We start from the raw sequence: 21,537 nt of genomic DNA on the forward strand, positions 1-21,537 counted from the left end.
AATCCCAGCACTTTGGGAGGCTGAGATGGGCAGATTATTTGAGGTCAGGAGTTTGAGACCAGCCTGGCCAACATGGCGAAATCCTGTCTCTACTAAAAATACAAAAACTAGCAGGGCGTGGTGGCACGCACCTGTTGTCCCAGCTGCTTGGGAGGCTGAGGCAGAGAGTTGCTTGAACCTGAGAGGCAGAGGCTGCAGTGAGTGAGTCGGGATTGCGCCACTGCACTCTAGCCTGGGTGACTCTGTCTCAAAAAAAAAATTTTACTGCTTGCAACTTCTAATTAATTATGGATCTTGGAAATAATCATCCATTTTTGACAATACCACAGAATGGGAAAGAACGCTGTATCTTATTTAAAACTTTACTGAAATTATTTAGAGCCAAGAAAAAATGTTAATGTCCCCACTAACAACTAACCATGAGGACGTAAAATCTGTAATCAGATGCTGCGTCTTTACCTTTTAAAAACCCATAAAAAACACCTGAGTCAGATGAAGGTTGGAGAATTTACTTACCAACCTACAGCAAATTCAGAGGACGGCAGAGCCTATGAAACACGCTGCAGGGGTAAAACCAGCAACATCTGCAGTGTGGCAGGTTCTGCAGGACATATGACCCGGCTTCACCAACCAAAGCAAAACAGTGCCAGGCGGAAAAAAGATGAATCTCATTTTTAAAAGCCTGAGTTTGGTCCTTATCTGGGACTCAATTCAAGCAAACTGTTAAAAAAAACAAATCACAAGACCACTGGATATAACTATAAATATAAATATAAACTCTGCCTGGACATTTTGTGATATTAAGTAATTACAATAAATTTGGTTTAGATATAATTGTGGTTGTGCTTTTAGGGAAGCTTCTGTTTTTGAAATACACACTGATGAAATCTCAGATGCCTGGGATGGCTTCATGGTCTAGGAGCGGGTGTTGGGGGGTGCTCATGGAGAACTGCAGAGCTGGGGGGCTCGAACTGTGGTCGCCTCTCTCTGCTTCTGCACACATCTGAAACTTGCCATAATAAAAGTACTTTATCATCTGCATAGAGACCGTTTTTTATCTTGATGCCATTCTGCAAAAATCAAATACAATCTATTCTACAAAACAAACAAACAAACAAACAAACAAAAAACCTCTGTTTAAGTCCCATGCAAAAGCCGTAAGCCTCCCAAAAACTACTGCTGCTACAGCGGAATGCCAAACATCATGAAACCAATTCTCCTGAAAGCCTGAAAAAACTGAGCAGTTAAAGGGTCCATTCACAAAAAGCCTGGCAATGCACCTTCCCAACATCTGCAAGTTAGCCTGAAATGTCACAAAAAACCTAACAGTGTAACAGTTTATAAGCAAACACATTATCTTTTTGAATATGAATAGTCTGAATTACACACAATTTATTTTAAAGCAATCACAATTTTAATCTTTAAAAATGTAAAAGAACAAAAACCAATAAAGAATAAAATAACAAATACCCATACTCCCAACATCAATAACTAAACATAAAACTTTAAACTTACACTTTAACTTAGCTCGAATTTTATTCGCAGTTTTCTTGATTTCTTTGTTCAGATCTTCAAGCTCTTCTTTTATTTCTATAAAATATAAAATTTAAAATAAAAAAAATACAGCATCTGAGCGATAACATTCAACATTAATGACATCTAATAAATTCAAGTGAAACAGTATTCTTAGTAAATATTCACTTTTTCCTGTAAGAAAAATTACTGCTCATACCAGTGGTTCTCAAGGTGGGTCCTCGTCCCCCTCCACTCCCCACCCCCTACCCACCGCAGACAGCAACTTTTGTAAGCATGAGGTGGGAGCTTAGTAGAAACGCAAATCCTTGGGGCCCCACCCTGGACCTACTCAGTCAGAAACTTTGCTTGGGTTGGTGGGGGTGTGGCCCAGTAAACCTGAGTTAGCAAACCCTCCATGTCACAAAGTTTGAGACTTGCTGGTCTATACCAATTAACGAAACTGCTGCCTAAATCCACTGCTAACACCTAGACCTGAGAAAGGAAAACGGAGCCATAACAATGCTCTCAACAGTCTCCAGTGTGCTTGCTTTCCTCCTGTGCTCTCAGCTGTCTCCCCAAGGTGCCCGCATAATCACAGCCACCACTTCAGTGCCACTGGACACGCAGGGACACCGGCAGAGCAGGGGCCAACACCCCAGGGAGATGCTGAGAGCTGAGGCCGCCCCAGGAGCCTCTGCTTTCATGCCCAGCTGCCCCAGAGCCCCGGGAGGGCGGCAGGATGCCTGCCCCACACCGCACACTCACGTTTACTAGTGCAGCAGCTGAAGTGACCTGAGGGGTTTCTCCCTCTTTTGGGCAGAAGTGGCTGAGATAGCAAGTCCTCGCCGTCTCTGGAGCCCTGCATTGCCTTTCTCACTCGGTCTCACACACATCAGCTGGGGAAAACACAAATGTTTCTGCCACAGACAACTTGGCCAAGAATGAAAGCTTCCAGAGATGCCCATTCTCTTCCTGGGACCCCTCAGCTGAGCACACGCAGGGTGCCCTGAGAATCTACTGCAGACCAGCACGTGCTCAGTATTCTGTCCGTGCTCAGCTACGGTTGGCAGAGGCAGACTGGCTCCTCCAGGGTTTCAGAGACTGAGTGATCTCCAGAGGGGAGAGGCCATGCACCAGCAACACCTACTGAGTACCGCACGCGTGCGAAGACTCGTGTTATCCAAGGAGGCTAAGAAGATCGCCAGGGATCTAACGGCTTCGTAAAAAAGATAAGACAAACCCAGGAAGCACCAACGCCAGGCTGAAACTAACAACAGAAGAGACAGGTTTCACAAAATGCCATGGGCAGCCAGGAGGAGGGGCATCTACTGCCAGCTGTCCCGCAGGAGGAGACATCTGACCTGGGAGTGAGAGACTGGCAGCTTCCATTGCAGGCAGGGGAAGGGCCTCCAGCACAAGGCAGCGGGAATGTGAGCTGAAGTGACTGGCGTGGGTGGAGGCCACTACAGGCCGCCTGGGCAGGATTGTGTGCGCCTGCCTCAGTTCAGGGCTTTTTCTGACCACCAGTCAGCACTGAAGGTTTCTAAGCAAAGAAAGATATCAGCAAAGATGCATTAGAAAGATTATTTTTAAGTGGGGCACAGTGGTGTGCACCTGTAGTCCCAGCTACTCCAGAGGCTGAGTCAGGAGGATCACTTGAGCCCAGGAGTTTAAGACCAGCCTGGGCAGGCAGCAAGATGCCATATCTATTTTAAAAAGGAAAGAAAAAGAAAAAATTAAAAACAGCAAAAGATTATTTTGATAACCGATGAAACTAGAAAAAAAGAAAGACTAGACACAAAGGGGCCCTTTAGTGGTTCTCCTCTATGAACATTTTTCATTTCATTTTATTTTTGAGACGGAGTCTTGCTCTGTCACCACGCTAGAGTGCAGTGGTGTGATCTCGACTCACTGCAACCTCCACCTCCTGGGTTCAAGAGATTCTCCTGCCTCAGCCTCCCGAGTAGCTGGGACTACAGGGTGCACCATCACGCCTGTCTAATTTTCGTATTTTAGTAGAGATAGAGTTTCACCATGTTGGCCAGGACAGTCTCAATCTCCTGACCTCCTGATCTGCCCGCCTCGGCCTCCCAAAGTGCTGGGATTGTAGGCGTGAGCCACTACACCCAGCCCATCTGTGAACGTTTTTCTAAAGGGAGGTTCTCAGGGGAATCTTTCTACCACCTTAAGAGGTATTCTGAAATTTGTGGGGTATTTCTAGTCATCACAAAAAAAGGAAGAGCCACTGGCATCCAGAAGACCGGAGCCAGGAATGGCACTAGCCAGGATCACACAACGAAGAACTGAGCTCGATCCGTCTGCAGTTCCTGCGTGTCAGGACAGGGCGTTCGTGCTTGTCTGAGACGTGCCACCCTGGAACCTCGTTACAACATCAGCCAATCACCCACCGACCTGCATCACTTCCAAATGCACACTGTCACTCAGACAGGAGAGAAGACCTGTTTTCCTGAGCCCAGAACCTGACTCCAGCTTATAAATAAGCCTGATTTTCATCTGCATAGTTTCAACATCCAGTGGATTTTCAGGAATGCAACTGGTATGTTACTGCTCTGCACAGGAAGAAAGTTGTACTTCATTCCATGTCAGCGACACCGGCTGCCTCAGGAAAAACACGGGAAGCCTGCTAACAGCATCTGAAACCCAGCGTCTCCTCAGTTTGCAGTCTTAGCTGTCACACTCACAGGAGTTGTTTGTATGGGGTGAGCACCTGAATTTTGTTTTCTGGTGTGGCTGTGCCTGAGCCTGTCCGACAGAACTTGTACTTAAATATGTAAGTTACTTTCATTTCACGTCTCCTTTATATTAGTTTGGCTATTACATGTTTGTTTAATTATGGGGGTAGGTAGGCTACATTATCTATGAATTGCATTTTAGAATAGTAAAGGGAACACAAAAGTATAAAATGGGGCATTTAACAGGAATTGGAGAGACCTGCTGTGAATAAAGAGGGGGCGGGTCTGCAGCTGGCGGCAGGAGTGCTGGCCCTGTGGGCGTGAGGCTGCTGCAGACACCCCGCGAGGCCAGGCCTGGGGAGTGAGGGCCCAGTGCAGGAGTCGAAGTTATAACGTACACACAGCAAGGGCATTTGTGCAGGGGTCTGGCCAGGCCAGCGCCTGACCACAGCTGAGGACAGCTAAACTCAGGAGACAGGTTTGAGCCACTGCACAGCCACAGGAACCACAAGATCTGAGAGCCAGGCCTGCTGGTAGACGCGATTCTCCCTCTTCAGCCGGCCAGCCACAGAAGGACTCACTGCCCTGGGGAAAGAAAACCCTTGGCTCTTACACAGCAGCGGTGGGGGGCACTCAGAAGGAAAGGCTGAACTTGCTGCTGAGACAGGTACACAGGGGCTCCAGCAACTCATCAGCAAAATAAAAAAGGCACTGCCTATCTGATCCTGCAAGCTGCAGATGCTGGCCGCAAGGTCATATTTGATAAAGGTGGTATTTCAAATCACTGAGAGCAGACGGGGATATCGGGAGCCTTCTCTTCCAGTGGCCCAGTCCTCCTACTGAGAACAATTAAAAAGGGTAGACACAATACTCTTTGTAAATCTGTGTAAAGCCATTACAAACCTTAATGAGGGGCAAAAATAAATAAATAAAACAATTTTTTTTTTTTTTTGAGACAGAGTTTCACTCTTGTTGCCCAGGCTGGAGTGCAATGGCGCGATCTCGGGTCACCGCAACCTCCGCCTCCTGGGTTCAGGCAATTCTCCTGCCTCAGCCTCCTGAGTCGCTGGGATTACAGGCACGCGCCACCATGCCCAGCTAATTTTTTGTAGTTTTAGTAGAGACGGGGTTTCACCGTGTTGACCAGGATGGTCTCGATCTCTTGACCTCGTGATCCACCCGCCTCGGCCTCCCAAAGTGCTGGGATTACAGGTGTGAGCCACCGCGCCCGGCCTTAAAACAATTTTTAAAAAAGAGAAACCTAGCAAGGCAGGAAAGAAGATTCAGAAGAAGAAAATCCGAAGAGGTGGACCCCACCTTTGCAGTCACTTCTACCTGGGGCATGTGCCAACTCCATGAAAGGAAGCTGAGAAGGCTGTGCGGACGTGGAGGGCTGCGCCCTGGGAGGAACAGCCGGGTGGCACTGAAGCCCCATTCTAAATCATCCCAATCCCTAAAATTAGATCTGGAACTGCGGGTGCCTCTAGCCATCTGCCAGAAATAAAAATAAATCATCTTTTTAAAAAGAAAATACTATTCAGGACTCAAATTATTACTCCAGATAGTTCAAATATGAAGCTCAAAACTCAATCAAAAATAACCAGGCAAACAAAGAGAAAAAAACACATGAATGAAACCAACAAGAACGGACAACGTAAACCCATCCACAGAGGTGCCAGTTAATGAAGTTACAAGACACAGACTTTAAAAGTTACATTCAAAGAGGTAAAATATAAATTTTGTCAGCGAATAGGACAGTATTAAAAGGAAACAAATGGAATTCTAGGAGTTAAAACAAATCCAAAAATACTTCTATAGATGAAGAAAGAGTCCCTGACCTGAAAGACAATCACTGAAGAGAAGTCAGGGAAAACATTTTCAAAATAAAATACATAGGGAAAAATGATTAAAAAAAAAATAGAGAACAAAGGAGAAAAGACAGAAAGGATACAGTGAGAAGCTCAAAAAGACATGCAATTCCAGTCACAAAGAGAGATGACGGAAATGGAGCAAGAATGCCATTTGAAGAAGTAATGGCCAAAGTTTTTCAAAAAACTGCCAGAAAATGTCAGTCCAAAGATTCAGGAAGCCTTATAAGAAGAGGGAAAAAGAAAATGAAAACCACATCTCAAAAAAAGGAAAATGGCTAAAACCAAAGATCAAAAAACAAACATCTTAAAAGCTCTAATTAGCTGACAAAAATAAATAAAAAGTAAAAAAGCCAAAAGACACTGGAAAAATAGTTTTTAAATCTTCAAAGTAATGAAAGAAAATAACTTCTAAACTGGAATCTTATACTCAGTGAAAATATCCTTCCAGAATAATATTAAACTGAGGATAATTTCAGATAATAAAGTATCTTCACTGAAGGAGATAAGAAGGAAGGGGAAAGGAACCACAAGGGCAGGAAGGCCGCAGGTGGGGAGTTCCCAGCCTGCGGTGGGCACGGGTGGAGTGATCCCAGCCTGTGGTGGGGAGGGGAGGTACCAGCCTGTGGTGGGGGGGGGTGGGGAGGTCCCAGCCTGTGGTGGGGGCGGGTGAGGTGGTCCCAGCCTGTGGTGGGGGCAGCTGGGCCGGAGCGCGGCAGGGATCCTGGAGCTGAGACTCCCTAGGAAGGCCCTGCAGTGGGACGTCGCCGGACCTGGCCACGCAGCTCCTTACAGGGAGTAAGTGGCTTCGTTTCTGAAGGGAGAAAGCCCCATGAGCTGTCCCCATGCCCTGCTGGGGAAGGGACAGGAGGAGGGTAACATAGTGAGTCCCCGTTTATACCAAAAAAAAAAAAAAAAAAAGAAATCAAAACATTATCTGGGCGTGGTGGCATAGACCTGTAATCCCAGCTACTCGGGAGGCTGAAGCGGGAGGACTGTCTGAGCCCAGAAGGCTGAGGCTGCAATCGCGCCACTGCACTCCGGCCTCGGCGACAGAGCGAGACTCCGTTTGGGGGGGTGCGGGAAGACTCATAACTGCACTTAAAGGCAGATGCCGCTACTAACTCGTTTCACTTGTGTGGGAACTGCCCCGGGAAATGTTAAGTGACATGTCCAAGGCCACACAGGGAATAACGTGGAGCAGATTTGAATCCACAGGGGCCTCCGCACAAGGACCGGGTCTCCGAGCCAGAAAAGCAGAGAACGCGCGGGAGCAGGCGGCGCTGGAGACGGAGGCGATCCCACGCGGTCCCAGCGCAGACAGAGCTGAGCAGCCCCAGGGAACCGCGGCGGGAACGGGAAGCGGAGAATGCGGGAGAGCGCGGGAGCGCGCGGCAGCCGCAAGCCGAGCGCACCCGTCCTGCATGGATCCCAGCCTGGTGGTCACTAGGACCCAAACCCGAATCACATACACTGCAGGGGCGGATCTGTGTCTTGCGGGGGCTGAAATTTCTACATTTTGCAAAAGCCCTCTTTTAATAAAAAAGGAATAACACAAAAGTCGAAGTGAAAAAAGAAATATGCAGGTAAAAGGTCCTTCGTCCACGTCTCTGCCCGGGGACCCGCCGCTGCAGGTGGCGGCGCCCGCGGTGCTAGGACCGGGAACCTGCCCGGGACCAGCTGTCTCTGGCGCCTCCTGGCGGCCGCTGTACCCGGCCCTGCCCTGGGGCCTGAGGTGGGCGGGGTGGGGTGGAAGGGGGGGGGGGGCAGCAGCCAGGGGATCACCCCGCTCAGCGGGACCTGTAGAGGGTGCCCGCCTGAGGTAGGGGAGACACGGGGGTGGGGGAGCACTGTAGTCCCCCTTCCTCCCTCCCACCCTCCCCACCTTCTCTGGGAACCAGGCGGGAAGGCCGGGAGCCTGTCCCTCTGCATCATCTGGGAGAGGAGTCACTGCATTCTGCTTTCTAAAGACTGACCAAGGAAGAGGCTGGGGCTGCTGCCTACATTCTGGTTCACACGGTCACAAACAAAAGACAAAATGCAACGGTTTTCTTTAGAGCCGGAAAGGGCCCATCCGGAAATAGTAGCAGTTCTCAATTTATTTAAAAATTCGTTCTATCTGCTATGACTTGGCAGCAAAAATGTTCTGGAGGTAAATTATTCGAAAAATGCTGATACTTATTCAAATAGAATTTCCCTAAGCATTAAGCATGATGTTAACAGACGTTACATAAAAGGTCCTACAGGCAAATAAAGCTGTGAAACACTCAATGAAGCTAAACAGGCTTCCTTCTAGCAGGCCTTCTCAGAGCCTTTATTATTCTAAGGGTACTGTAACTTCCCAAGTAGGGCCGGGTGACGGAGGAAGAGGCCCGCGGAAGTATCGGGCCGCGTGCCCTGGACGCACCGTCGGGCTCACGGAGTGCGGCTCCGGAAACATTTCGGGAAACGCACTTGTAAGTCACTGAGAGGGAACAGACAGAGGGTCCGAACACTATTTTACAAGACATGCAAACGTTTAAAATGTGTTCTTTCTCAATTTAATACTACTTTCTTAGTTTTTCAATGCATGGCTGCACTAAGTAAAACTCCAACAAAAATGTATCTGCTGGTAGCTTTCCTCCAAGACCGAGAATACATGTGCCCCATCACCACTTCTATTCCATGCTGTACTGGAGGTCAGCAAACTCAGTCACTTAAAAAGCATAAAAGCTGCAAGAAAAAACGGTCACTATTCACAATGACACGAGTGGGTACAGAGACAATCCAACACAATCTACAGAGAATACTGGAATTAATAACTGATTAGGCAAGTGTGGGGAACCCCCCATCTGGGCACTGAGGAAGGAGAGCTAAGCGGATTCCTGGCACAATTAGTGCCTGAGGAATGTCAGTTTACAGTGTTACTACTCAGCTATTTCCTTTATACAATCCTTTATATATAATCATATATTAGTTTATAGAATTAGTGCCTGAAGAATGTCTTAGTTTACAGCGTTACTACTCAGTCATTTCCTTTATATAATCCTTTATATATAATCATATATTATAGAATTAGTGCCTGAAGAATGTCTTAGTTTACAGTGTTACTACTCAGCTATTTCCTTTATATAATCCTTTATTTGGATTATATAATATATTATATATCATCATATATTAGTTTATAGAATTAGTGCCTGAAGAATATCTTAGTTTACAGTGTTACTACTCAGTCATTTCCTTTATATAATCCTTTATTAGGATTATATTATATATCATCATATATTAGTTTATAGAATTAGTGCCTGAAGAATATCTTACTACTCAGTTATTTCCCTATATATACATATAATTATATCTTAGTTCATAGTCGGAGGAATGCCTGGAGCAGACACGGTGCAGAGCATGACTTAAGGGAACAACAGTTATACCAGGCCAAGAATTACGGCCCAGGCGGCAGCGTGCAGGATGGTGAAGAAAGCCGCTGTGTGGCAGGCTTGGAGCAAGAGCCTGTCCTCCTGAAAAAGGAGTTGTAGGACCTTGCTCCAGTTCTTGTGGAAGGCTGCCCTCAGACCGGCAATCCCGCGGGCGTCCGAGGGCTTAACACCCCTCCGGTATAACCGCGCCTCGGTGACTGTAACTTGTCAGCCTCTAGCTACTGTGCTGCTCAGAGCGTCCTCCCGTAGAAATCACTGGAAGCCGCCAGCAGGTGGCGGTGGACCTGGTCAGCTCTGTCGCTGCGCAAAGCATCCTCCTATAGAATCCCTTAGAGGTAGCCCGCCCCTAGACAAGAGATACCGCAGGCTGCGCCCTCTTCACCGCGCACGGCCCACCTCCTTACCTCGGTGACCTAATGAGGGTGGACCCCTTGCTGTGCACTGCCCACCTCCTAGCCTAGGTGACCTAATGAGGGTGGACCCCTTGTTTACTGCTCACGTGATTGTCTTGACCCTATCACTGTCCTTAAGGTGACCTCACTCACTGTCCTGCCCCCTAACCTATATCCAATAAATATAGATGCTTCTGGAGGTTCGGGGCCTCGCCTGTCTCCGCTCACAGGTGGCGTGGCCCCCGGGCCCAGCCGTGCTTTCTTTGTCCCTCTGTGTCCTGTCTCTTTATTTCTCGGATCCTGCACCTCAGCACAGCAAAAAGGGACACCCCACGACCCTGTAGGGCTGTGGCTCTACAGGCAAAAGGTACAAGGCCTATGTACAAAAACCGCCGTATTCCCATACCGACAACAAACAAGGGGACAATGACGTTTACAGTAGATGCGACTTCCAGTGGCTACCTGGGAATAAATACAGCAAAGGGTATGCAAGACCCCTCCTCAGAACCAACAGCACTGCACTGGCAGCATGGAAGGCGACCTCCATCCTGGTGGCAGGGGCTGTTCCCATGGATTAAAACACTCAGTGTTGTCAACACAGCACCTCCCTCCACCATGATGTGTAGACTCCAGTTTGCAATCTCTGGCTTGCTCAGATCCATGCCCCCTGCAAAGCTTTCAATATTTATCATTCCAGAGCAAAGAAACACTTCTCTAGAGCTCCCACGCCCCTGAGTTAATTTAAAATCTTGTCTTTTCTCCCCATGAGGAGATTCAAATACTGTGGGAAGCAAATTGGGACAAAAATCCAGGTTCTCCAGCTGCTTCCATTGAGCCCCTTTCATTCTGCCATTTGCCTTAGATTCAAAAAGAAGCAAACGTGAGGCAGGGAGAACTTGGCAAGCCAGGTAAAGGAAGAAAACGTTTCTTCTGTGCCTTCTTCCACAGACACTGAGCGTCCGCACAAAAGCTCCTCCCTGAGCCCCGCAGTGAGTCCTCATCTTTCACCCTGCTCTTGCGAGTACTGTTTTCCAAATCAATCCCTGAATCGCTGCCCTCAGGACGATTCTGTTTTGCTGAGCTGTGGTCTAGTGTCTGAAACAGCCCCTGGGTTCTGCACAACCACTTTCATCTCTTCTTTACGACATGATGCATCAGTGGTCCTCCCCCTGGCTGACCACTACAATCATATGGGCAGCTTGAAAAAATGCCAAACGGATGCCCTGGCTTGCCTCTCTAGGGTACCAGCATTTTGTATAAACTCCCCTGAACCCAGAGTTGAAGCCTGTGCTGCCGACAGCAAGAGAGAGAGACACACACAAAGAGACAAACTTTTTTTTAAAAGCCAACAACTTACTTCCTTCTGGGTTTGGTGCAGAAAGAATGATGCTGTGGTTTTTCTTTACTTCTTCAACATACTGAGTTATTTTATCGATACTGTTTCTAATCTCCTCAACCTAGGAGAGAGAGAGAGTCAGGACAGCATGGCAAACTCAAATCTGTGACCACTTTTCATTCCTTAAAAGGGGAAGAATAAAGGAGAGAAATATACAAATAAACACCACACAAGAAATAAAAGCCTCTCCCATTCTTACACTGGTATCATTAAATTTAAAAAATAAAGATACACCCTATGACTATTTCTACCTTCGTACTTAAAGCAGCACCAATCAAAATTCACCGGCAAAACCTATCAGGTTGTAAAAATGTCTAGTCAAGTCCCAAGCATGACACAGATGGGACCAATCAGAAGCACACTACTACTAATACCCATTCTCAGTATACCCAGGAAGTAAGCCCATCAAACATGTGGGCACAGTGGCTCACGCCTATAATCCCAGCACTGTGGGAGGCCAAGGGAGGCGGATCACTTGAGACCAGGAGTTCAGGACCAGCCTGGCCAACATAGAGAACCCTCTTTTCTACTAAAAATACAAAAATTAGCTGAGTGAGGTGGCTCACACCTGTGATCCCAGCTATTCAGGAGGCTGAGGTTCAAGAATCGTTTGAACTCAGGAGGTGGAGGTTGCAATGAACTGAGATCACACCACTGTACTCCATCCTGGGCAACAGAGCAAGACTCTGTCTCAAAAAATACAGAAAATAATAATAACACTCTTATGGGAGGGGGCATCTACAGCTCAGACAGCCAAGCGTTCATATTTGTCATCTTTGACCTCTAAATGTTTAAGCTACTTAATATTTGTTTCTAAGTGTAATGTACTCATTAGCAAGATTTATCTGGAGGGAGTTATCACATTATCTTCAAAAACCTCTGTGGTAGGCTGAATAATGACCCCACAGATGTTCAGGTCCTAATCTCTGGGATCTGTGCGTTACCTTCTATGGCAGAAGATATTTCGCAGTTGTGACTAAACTAAGGCTCTTGAGATGGGAAATTATCCTGGGTTCTCCAGGCAGGTCCTCGTTAACCCACTCATGCCAGAGGCTGCAATTTTTTGTGTGAAAAATCAGATGTCGGAGATGGCCGTGAGCAGCAGGATGTAATGCAGTCGCACAAGCTTGGCATCCCAGTAATGGGGCACTAGGCATAAATGGGCTGATGTCCCAAGTGCCTCCCTCCTTCCTCATTTTAAAACAGTAATTACAGGCCAGGTACAGGGCTCATGCCTGTAATTCCAGCACTTTGGGGGCCAAGGCAGAAGGATCACTTGAGGCCAAGAATTCAAGACCAGCCTGGGCAACATAGAGAGAACCCAACTCTACAAAAACTGAAAAAAAAAAAGAAAAAGAAAACTAGCCAGGCATGATGGTGCATGGCTGCAGTTGCAGTCCCAGCCGCTCAGGAGGCTGAGACAGGAAGATCTCCTGGGCCCACGTAGTTGAGACTGGACAGAACTGTGATTGCACCACTATGCTCCAGCCTGGGCAACAGAGCAAGACCCTGCTCTTTAAAAAAGGCAGCAATTATTAACCATGACATGTTGTGGCACAATCCACATCCTAATCCTGGAGCCTGTGAATATGTCACCTTGCATGGCAAAGGGAACCTTGCAGATGTGACCAAGTAGAGTCTTGAGATGGGAGACTACCCTGGATTATCTGGGTGGCCCAATGGAACCACAGGAGTCCTTGTAAGACAAGGCAAGAGGACCAATGTCGGAAAAAGGAGACTTGATACTGAAAACAGCAGCCGGAGTGATGGCTTTGAAGACGGAGAAAAGCACCGTGGCCCAAGAACACAGGCCACCCGTGGAAGCTGGAGAGAGGGCAGCGGCTCCAGGAGGCTCACAGCTCCTCCCTGCCCGCACTCAGGCCTCTCCAGCACCTGGAACTAGGAGGCGGCGATGAATGTGTTGTTGAAGCACGATGACTGGTGATGTTACAGCAGCAGGAAGGTGACACACATGAACACGTAAAGAACACATTTCCGTGAAAAATCACTCTCCAAACACTCAGTGGAAACAAGGGCAGTGATTTGCATTTTTTGTAAATCTAATGAGTGGCCTAATAGAAGGCACCCTGATCCTCATACTTTGAGGTTTGGTGTGCTGGCTCTGAGAAACTCCATCATCATGCAGTCACGAAAGAATGAAAATGCAAATCATCATCTTAGTATTACTTTGAAAAGAGCTTTGACCACAGAAACCTCTTGAAAAGGTCTTAGGGACACCAGGGACCCTAGGCCAAGCCCCAGGCCAGATTTGAAAAGCCTAAGTATTAAAGAATCACAAAGGCTGGGAGCAGTGGCTCACACCTGTAATCCCAGCACTTTGGGAGGCTGAGATGAGCAGATCACTTGAGGTCAAAAGTTCAAGACCAGCCTGGGCAACATGGGCAAATGCCATCTCAACTAAAAAATACAAAAGTTAGCCAGGCACCTGTAGTGCCAGCTACTCAGGAGGCTGAGGCAGGAGAACTGCTTGAATCTGGGAAGAGGAGGCTGCAGTGAGTCGAGATCACGCCACTGCACTCCAACCTGGGCGACAAAGCGAGACTCTGTCTCAAAAAAAAAAAAAAAAAAGAAGAAAGAAGAAAAAGTACTGTTTCTAAAATAATACACATATGCCAGAAAGTTTTAAAAAAAATAATAACTCTTGGAAAGTTCTCCAATCTATAGCACTGCTAACCCCAAGCCCTGTGTGGCTCCAGAGGAGCAGGAAGCTGCAGGGCTACACGCCCAGCACCCAGAGAGGCACCGAGAGAACACGGCCAGCTACCATTTTAAGTCCGGGACTAAAATAGCAGGGGGTCTCTTTTGCTCCGTTATAAATTTTCTCTCTGTTATAAATCATCTTCACAGAGAGGAGCTTCCCTGGCCACCCTTCAAGAGCACAGTTTTAGTGTCTAACCAACACTTGTCATGTACGACACCCATTTCTCTTGCAAACTTCAATGTGATATTAAAGATCAGAATGCCATTTTCTAAAGCTGAGTTTACATTAACAAGCATTATTTGCTTCTGCATTAGTCTAAGAAGTCATCACAGAAATTACGTGCAAAATAAATCGACTATTTAACAAATGAAAGCTCGAGCTGAAGTTAGAACCCAGTGAGGACAAGCACTGGGCAAGCCTTCCTACAGCACGGCTAACCTGTTTCCCACATGCCCTGAGATGCCAGCAGCAAAGACGACTGGCACAGAAAGACCACAGCTTAATGACAGTCAGTGAATTGCACAATGTCACTTTTCTTTTTCCGTTTTTTTTTTTTTTGAGATGGAGTCTCTCACTGTGGCCTAGTCTGGAGTGCAATGGCATGATGTCAGCTCACTGCAACCTCCACCTCCTGGGTTCTGGAAGTCTCCCGCCACAACCTCCAAAGCAACTGGGATTACAGGGACCCGCCATCATCCCTGCCTAGTTTTTGTATTTTTAGTAGAGACAGGGTTTCACCATGTTGGCCAGGCTGGTCTGGAACTCCTCACCTGAGTTGATCCACCTGCCTTGGCCTCCCAAAGTGCTGGGATTACAAGTATGAGCCACCACGCCCGCGCTGAACTATGTAACTTTTCTATTAAATGCAATATTTAATGGCAGGAGATTCTTTAAAATAAACACCTTTTTTGGCCGGGTGCGGTGGCTCAAGCCTGTAATTCCAGCACTTTGGGAGGCCAAGGCGAGCAGATCACCAGGTCAAGAGATCGAGACAATCCTAGCCAACATGGTGAAACCCCGTCTCTATTAAAAGTACAAAAATTGGCTAGGTGTGGTGGCGGGCACCTGTAGTCCCAGCTACTGGGGAGGCTGAGGCAGGAGAATCACTTGAACCCGGGAGGCAGAGATTGCAGTGAGCTGAGATCGTGTTACTGCACTCTGGCCTGGCAAAAGAGTGAGACTCTGTCTCAAAAATAAATTAATCAATTAATTAAATAAATACATTTTTACAAAGAACTTTCATGGAAGAGTTAAGCAACCAAGTAAAAGAAATAAAATCAGAAAAATAATTTGACAAAAGGGGCAGGAAGGCTAAAGACAATTTAAAAAGAAATGAAATCAGGAAATCCCAGTATCTTAACTCCTTTATAGCTTAAAGGAAGTTCCCTGTAGCTAACAATTTAATCTCATGGCTTTTTCCATTCAGTAACAGCAGCAACTAATAAATACCTGAAAACCTGTGACTAGGCTTACGTGAGCTATTAAAGAAATTCTGGCTGAAGATGAAAACCTAGTAACTTTTCATATATTTTTATAAACCTATTAAAAATTTTCAAATCCAGGAACTGACAGACCAGTTGAGACTGTCAAGTAAAACTATCCCATGAGATTCAGCATAATCAAAGCAAGTCCTGCCATGAAGGTTTCGTCATTAAAAAATCCAACGGACGTGTGTTTTTGTTTCTTCATATTTAACAAAGTCAGTGCATTTGTTCTGTGACTCAGTGGTGCCACATGAGATCAAACAGTCCTCAGGTCTGAGAATTTCAGTAGGGCCTAAGTGCAAGGGCTGCACTGGGAGATGAGCAGGAGGGGAGGCTCACACCTCAGACAGGAGCCTGGCACTGGCAGGCCACCGTGCCCCGTGCTGGAAGGCTTCCACGTCTTAAAATACCAGCCACTGGGTCACCTGCAACTTCCCTTCTGAGTCTTCTGCCCGAGCTCACGTACAGTTCATCAGTCACCAGTTTCAGACCCTCAGCCCTCTGCTCTATGCGCACCCTCAGACCTCACTCCCACCGGTGGAGGGTGGCAGTGCTGGCGGGAGCCACGCACCTGACCCCTGCGCCCACAGCCAGGTGCCACCTCTACTGCCAGAACCACCACTTCCTGAAGAACCAAGGAGGCCTCGTTCTGAGACACTGCTGGTCTTGCAGGGAGGCCTCTGTAAAACTCTCTTAAGGGGTGTGGCAGGACCTCCCTAAGGCAGCCTGCAAGGATGAGGTGCTCCTGCAGCAGCCACCAACAGGGGGGAGAAGTGGGCGCCACCCCCAGAGGGCCCTGCAGGCACCGCCCCGGCCCACACCAAGGCCACGTGCACAGTTCTACCATCCGCACCCAGTTCCCTCCCAGGCTGCATCAGGAATGATGATTTGTAATTTTCTCATTATTAACTAACATTGTGATCATAGTAAAAATTCCAGAGAACTTATGTAACTCAAACTATAACTTTTAAAAATATTAGCTGAAGTATTATTTGAAATATGACAAATGCACAATCATATTGATATAAACGTTTAAAGAAGAAAGTCGCCGGGGCGGGGACTCACGCCTGTGATCCCACCACTTTGGGAGACTGAGGCAGGCAGATTGCTCAAGCTCAGAAGTTTGAAGCCAGCCTAGGCAACACAGTGAAACCCGTCTCTACTAAAAATACAAAAAAAGAATTAGCCGGGCATGGTGGCGCCAGCCTATGGTCCCAGCTACTTGGGAGGCTGAGGCAAGAGAATCACTTGAACCTGGGAAGCAGAGGTTGCAGTGAGCCAAGATTGTGCCACTGCACTCCAGCCTGGGTGACAGAGCGAGCCTCTGTCTCCACAAACAAGAAAAAGAAAAAAGGAAAAAGAAAGAGAAAAAGAAAAGGAGGGAGGGAGGGAGGGACGGAGGGAGGCAGGCAATGACTGGGTTCCATTAAACGTTCTTACCTGATGGAAGAAATCCTCCATGAAATGGTCCTTTTCAACCACAACAACTGTGTCTCCATCATCATTCTTCCTACACTACAATGAAAAATGGAAAATTCCAATTTTTAAAATGTGTATGTGGGCACAAATAGCGAACTGAAAAACAAAAACAGTTCAATACCCACAGGATCTCAACTCACTAGGGCACCAAATTGTAACAAACCAGCAGCTGCCACTCTCTACCCCAAATGAACTCCCGCAACATTTTCAACACAACAGGTGCTGGCTGAGGCAGCCAGGAAGGTTGGAGGACCTGGGGAGAAACAAGGGTTGGATTTCTCAGAACTAAGCTACTTTAGAATCATTTCATTTTCACTATGTCAGTCAATATAACACAAGCTAGTTTTACCCTCAAGAAGTGAAACTGCTTGCGTTGCATATTTTCCATAAACAGTCAAAACACTGGCTGGGCACTGTGGCTCACACCTGTAATCCCAGCACGTTAGGAGGCTGAAGCAGGCAGATTGCTTAAGTCCGGAAGTTCAAGACCACCCTGGGCAACACGGTGAAACCCCGTCTCTACAAAAAACTAACCAAGCATGGTGACACATGCCTGTGGTCCCAGTTACTTGGGAGGCTGAGGTGAGAGGATGCCTGAGCCTGGGAGATTGAGGCTGCAGTGACCCTGTCTCTAAAAACAAAAACAAACAAACGAACAAAACCAAAAACAAAAAAATAACCCCCAGCATCATCCAGAAGCAAAACCACTGAACAGGAGCTGAAGGCCTGGGCTCCTGCCTCCTCCCCAGCAGCCCATTAGCTTGTCTCAGTCTCTGCCTCCTGTCCATTAAATAGAGATAGGATTGTCCCGTCTCCATCGGAAGACTCTAAGGATGAGATCTTTACCAGTGTTCTATAAGGAGACACTACTTTCATGGGTAACATTAATACATAAATCAATAAAGGCTTTTATTAATAAAATTATTTCTAGTCCATACTCTTTTTTGGGGAGTGACAAAGTCTCGCTCTGTCACCCAGGCTGGAGTGTGGAGTGTGCAGTGGCAGGATCTTGGCTCACTGGAACCTCCGCCTCCCGAGTTCAAGTAATTCTCATGCCTCAGCCTCCTGAATAGCTAGGATTACAGGCACCTGCCACCACACCCAGCTAATTGTTTGTATTTTTAGTAGAGATGGGGTTTCACCATGTTGCCCAGGCTGGTTCTGAACTCCTGAGCTCAGGCAATCTGCCTGCCTCAGCCTCCCAAATTGCTGGGATTACAGGCGTGAGCCACCCCACACAGCCCGTACACTCTTAATTCTAAGCAAATCAGCAAAGGCAAAATGGCAATCAACTGACAAGCAGCAGAAACTAACATGAGACAGACCCACATAGCTTAACACTCTTCTCCAAGATTTCACACCACTCAACGCAAAAGAAAAGGCTAAAGGCTACTGAGTGCCGGTGACTGGGGACTACAGGAGGCAAGCCAGGTGCCTTATCTGTCAATCCTCCTGGTCCCGCCCGCTTCACCCCACCATAAGGCAGGTACTGGCATCTCTATTTCAGAGAGTAGACACATGCTCAGCGGTTATGGTCTCAGAGCTGAGAGGTGCCAAACCAGTAGCTGAAGCCAGGTCTGTCTGACTTTACGAAACTCCCTGTCTTAACAACTGTAGTATGTTGACCCTCTTAAAGATAGTAAGAGCAGTCCTTTACCTCCAGTTCATGAGTGGGGGGCAATTTGAAATACACGCATGTTCTCATTAATTTGATGGTCCCCATGTTGCCAGTGAGGAGCTGAAACATGCAGGGGTCACTCGGCAGCGGACCACAGAGCAGGAGCGGCCTGAGGCCATGACTCCACTCCACACTCCAAGCTCTAACAAGCACACTCTACATGGGAGAAGAGGGATGGGGGAGGAGTGCTGCCAAGCCCCAGCAGCCCTGCAGCCAGGCCTGCAGGCCCCCCTTGCTGGCACCCACTCTCTTAGAAAAAGGCTCTACTCCCATGTGCATGCCCAGCCCCGCCTCTCGGGCCCACAGCCTGCTGCCTCCCTGTTTCCAAGTGCTCACTTAATCCCACTAGCTGGACACGGGGTCTCACTGCTTCCATGTGGCCATCTGCCTTGTCTTCTCAGCTCTGGGATCATCATGGCATTAAGTCACTGACTGACTGTGCATTCACCCAAATACACATGGGGCAGGGGGAGGGGAGCAGGGCTGAGACTGGGCTAGAGATTGCGCCTGTGGCCCTAAGCCCTGAGCCCGGGGTGATGGAAGTGCTTCACCCCCACTGGAGGGACACACGGCTCTCAGGGCAGCTTATACCTCCCTGCTCTGCCAGTAACTCTGGGTTCTAGGTTCAAAGCCGCCTCATTTTTGTTTGTTTGGAAAACCATAAACATATACAAAAGTAGAAGGAATGCTAATGGTGAGACCCCTGTTGCCATCACACAGGCTCAACAATGGCCCAGCCACAGCCTGTCTGTTTCTGGTGGACACCCACCACTTCCCACACCAACACGACAGGCCAGCTAGAAACAAATCCTGTGGGGCAGATGCTACTGTGGGGACTACCCTGTGGCTCCAGGAAAGAGGCCGCACCCATCTCAGTGCTCCCCAGGAAAGTGGCCGCACCCATCCCAGTGCTCTCCAGGAAAGAGGCCGCACCCATCTCAGTGCTCCCCAGGGAAGAGGCTGCACCCATCCCAGTGCTCCCCAGGAAAGAGGCTGTACCCATCCCTGTGCTCCCCACGAAAGAGGCTACACCCATCCCAGTGCTCCCCCAGGAAAGAGGCGGCACCCATCCCTGTGCTCCCCAGGAAAGAGGCTGCACCTTTCTCAGTGCTCCCCAGGAAAGAGGCGGCATCCTTCTCAGTGCTCCCAGGAAAAAGGCTGCACCCATCCCAGTGCTCCCCAGGAAAGAGGCTGCACCCACGCCAGTGCTCCCCAGGAAAGAGGCCGCACCCACCCCAGTGCTCCCCAGGAAAGAGGCTGCACTCACTCAGCGCCCCCCAGGAAAGAAGCTGCACCCATCCCAATGCTCCCCAGGAAAGAGACTGCACCCATCCCAGTGCTCCCCTCCGGAAGTGAGCCAGGTTCCTACGGTGACCTTCCCATGCTCTGCGTGCACCCCCTACAGTGGCGTGGTGTCAACAATCACAGAGGCTCAATCCTCCTCCACTCTGAATCCACAACACGGATGGATTTTGTTCAGTTATTTTTGCTCAGAGTCATTGGCTTGCTGGTAAACAATGTGTTTCTCTACCTGCAGACCAGGAAATATCCACATGACTAGGAATATGTTTCCTCTACTGTCTTATTTCTTATTCCTAAGCCTTGACTTACATGTCTTAATTCCACCTGGAACTCTCAAAACTGATGAGATAACAGGAAACAGACCCAATAGTACTGTCTTTGCTTTTCCATTCATAAAAACAAAAACAAAAAAATGACACCAAAGCACTACTTTTGGCTTTACACCTAAGCTACATTCTTTCTTCAGTGAATGTCCATGTTCGGTCTCTGATGCTGAGACGGCAACAGCTGTACAACAGCCAGGATTATGAGAGGGTATTTATCGTAAATAACCGACTGTTTGTGGCAAATGTTTACTAAAAGCCAGGGAATACTCTCCTACGTGACATACTTGATTTCCAAAGTGCCAAAGTACAGGATAAACATTCAAATGGCAACATTCCTTTTCTGTTAAATGTTAACAGAAGTCTCTTAAAAATAGCATTACAGTAAAAATCACAATTCTTCTGTATGAATACTATTGTCAGGAACAGGTAGCAGGTAGTTTCCCCGTTTAGAGACTATTTAAAAGAAAACAGTAATTTGCCACCGCAACAATCATTTATAATTCGACAGAAGCTGAATCACCACAAATGGCAGAATCCAAAGCTGGGCAGAAGCCTGGGATTTTGCTGCATGTCGCTCACATATACATGCTAAAAACCCTCCACACACATAATAATTGTGGGCAAATAAATGAAAAACCTTGACACATAGCTAGTGGATTTAGTGCTATGTTGCCAGAATACTTTGACCGATTTTTCACAATTAAATCACTTGGGTAAAAAACGAATACTTGTAGTTAAACATAGGTAAAAGCTGGCCAGGTGTGGCCATCATGCCTGAAATCCCAGCACTTTGGCTTAACTGGGAGTATCACTTAAGCTCCAGAGTTTGAGACCAGTCTGGGCAACATGGGGATACCCCATTTTTTGTACAAAATATACAAAAATCAGCCAGGTGTGGTGGTGCACACTTGTGAGGATCCCTTGAGCCCTGGAGGCTGAGGCTGTAGTGAGCAGTGATTGTGCCACTGGACTCCAGCCTGGTGACAGACAGAGACCTAGTCTCAAAAAATAAATAAATATGTAAAAGCTGACTGTGGGCCAGTTTGTAATTATGGTGCTAAACATTACCTACTTTCTCATATTTTTGTATAGTTAATTACCCTTTTATACCCTATGATAAAATGTTACATTTTTTCATTTTTGTTGTATTTTTACTAACACTTGTTTCCATTATTAATATTATATAAATACTTTTTAACCGGCTCTTAAGCTTTATGTAAATAGTATTATACTTCAGCAATTTTTTTTCTTCTTCTGAGGCAAGGG

At 47.3% G+C, this 21,537-nt stretch overlaps 1 protein-coding gene and 1 non-coding gene across 11 annotated transcripts in view; one reads left to right on the forward strand and one right to left on the reverse strand.

The window, feature by feature from the left end:
• The window catches only part of STX2 (syntaxin 2), a 51,987-nt gene that overhangs the window by 22,581 nt on the left and 7,869 nt on the right, over positions 1 to 21,537 (reverse strand). For 8 of the 10 annotated variants that reach the window (XM_032244450.1, XM_032244464.1, XM_032244457.1 and 5 more), the window contains 3 exons: positions 16,927 to 17,001; positions 11,242 to 11,341; positions 1,516 to 1,590 (listed from right to left, as the gene is read on the reverse strand). In XM_032244450.1, coding sequence (XP_032100341.1) covers positions 1,516 to 1,590; positions 11,242 to 11,341; positions 16,927 to 17,001 — 250 coding nt within the window. Of the gene's footprint in view, positions 1 to 1,515; positions 1,591 to 11,241; positions 11,342 to 16,926; positions 17,002 to 17,105; positions 17,377 to 21,537 lie in introns of those variants that run through there. The other 2 variants (XM_032244475.1, XM_032244470.1) reach the window with 2 other exon arrangements.
• LOC116528172 lies at positions 3,828 to 3,928 on the forward strand. Its single transcript, XR_004258907.1, has one exon. It is a non-coding gene; the product is annotated as a small nucleolar RNA U13 (small nucleolar RNA).

Source organism: Sapajus apella, unplaced genomic scaffold, assembly GCF_009761245.1.
Source record: "Sapajus apella isolate SASKATOON/1434 unplaced genomic scaffold, GSC_monkey_1.0 scaffold2, whole genome shotgun sequence".
Taxonomy (NCBI): Eukaryota; Metazoa; Chordata; class Mammalia; order Primates; family Cebidae; genus Sapajus; species Sapajus apella.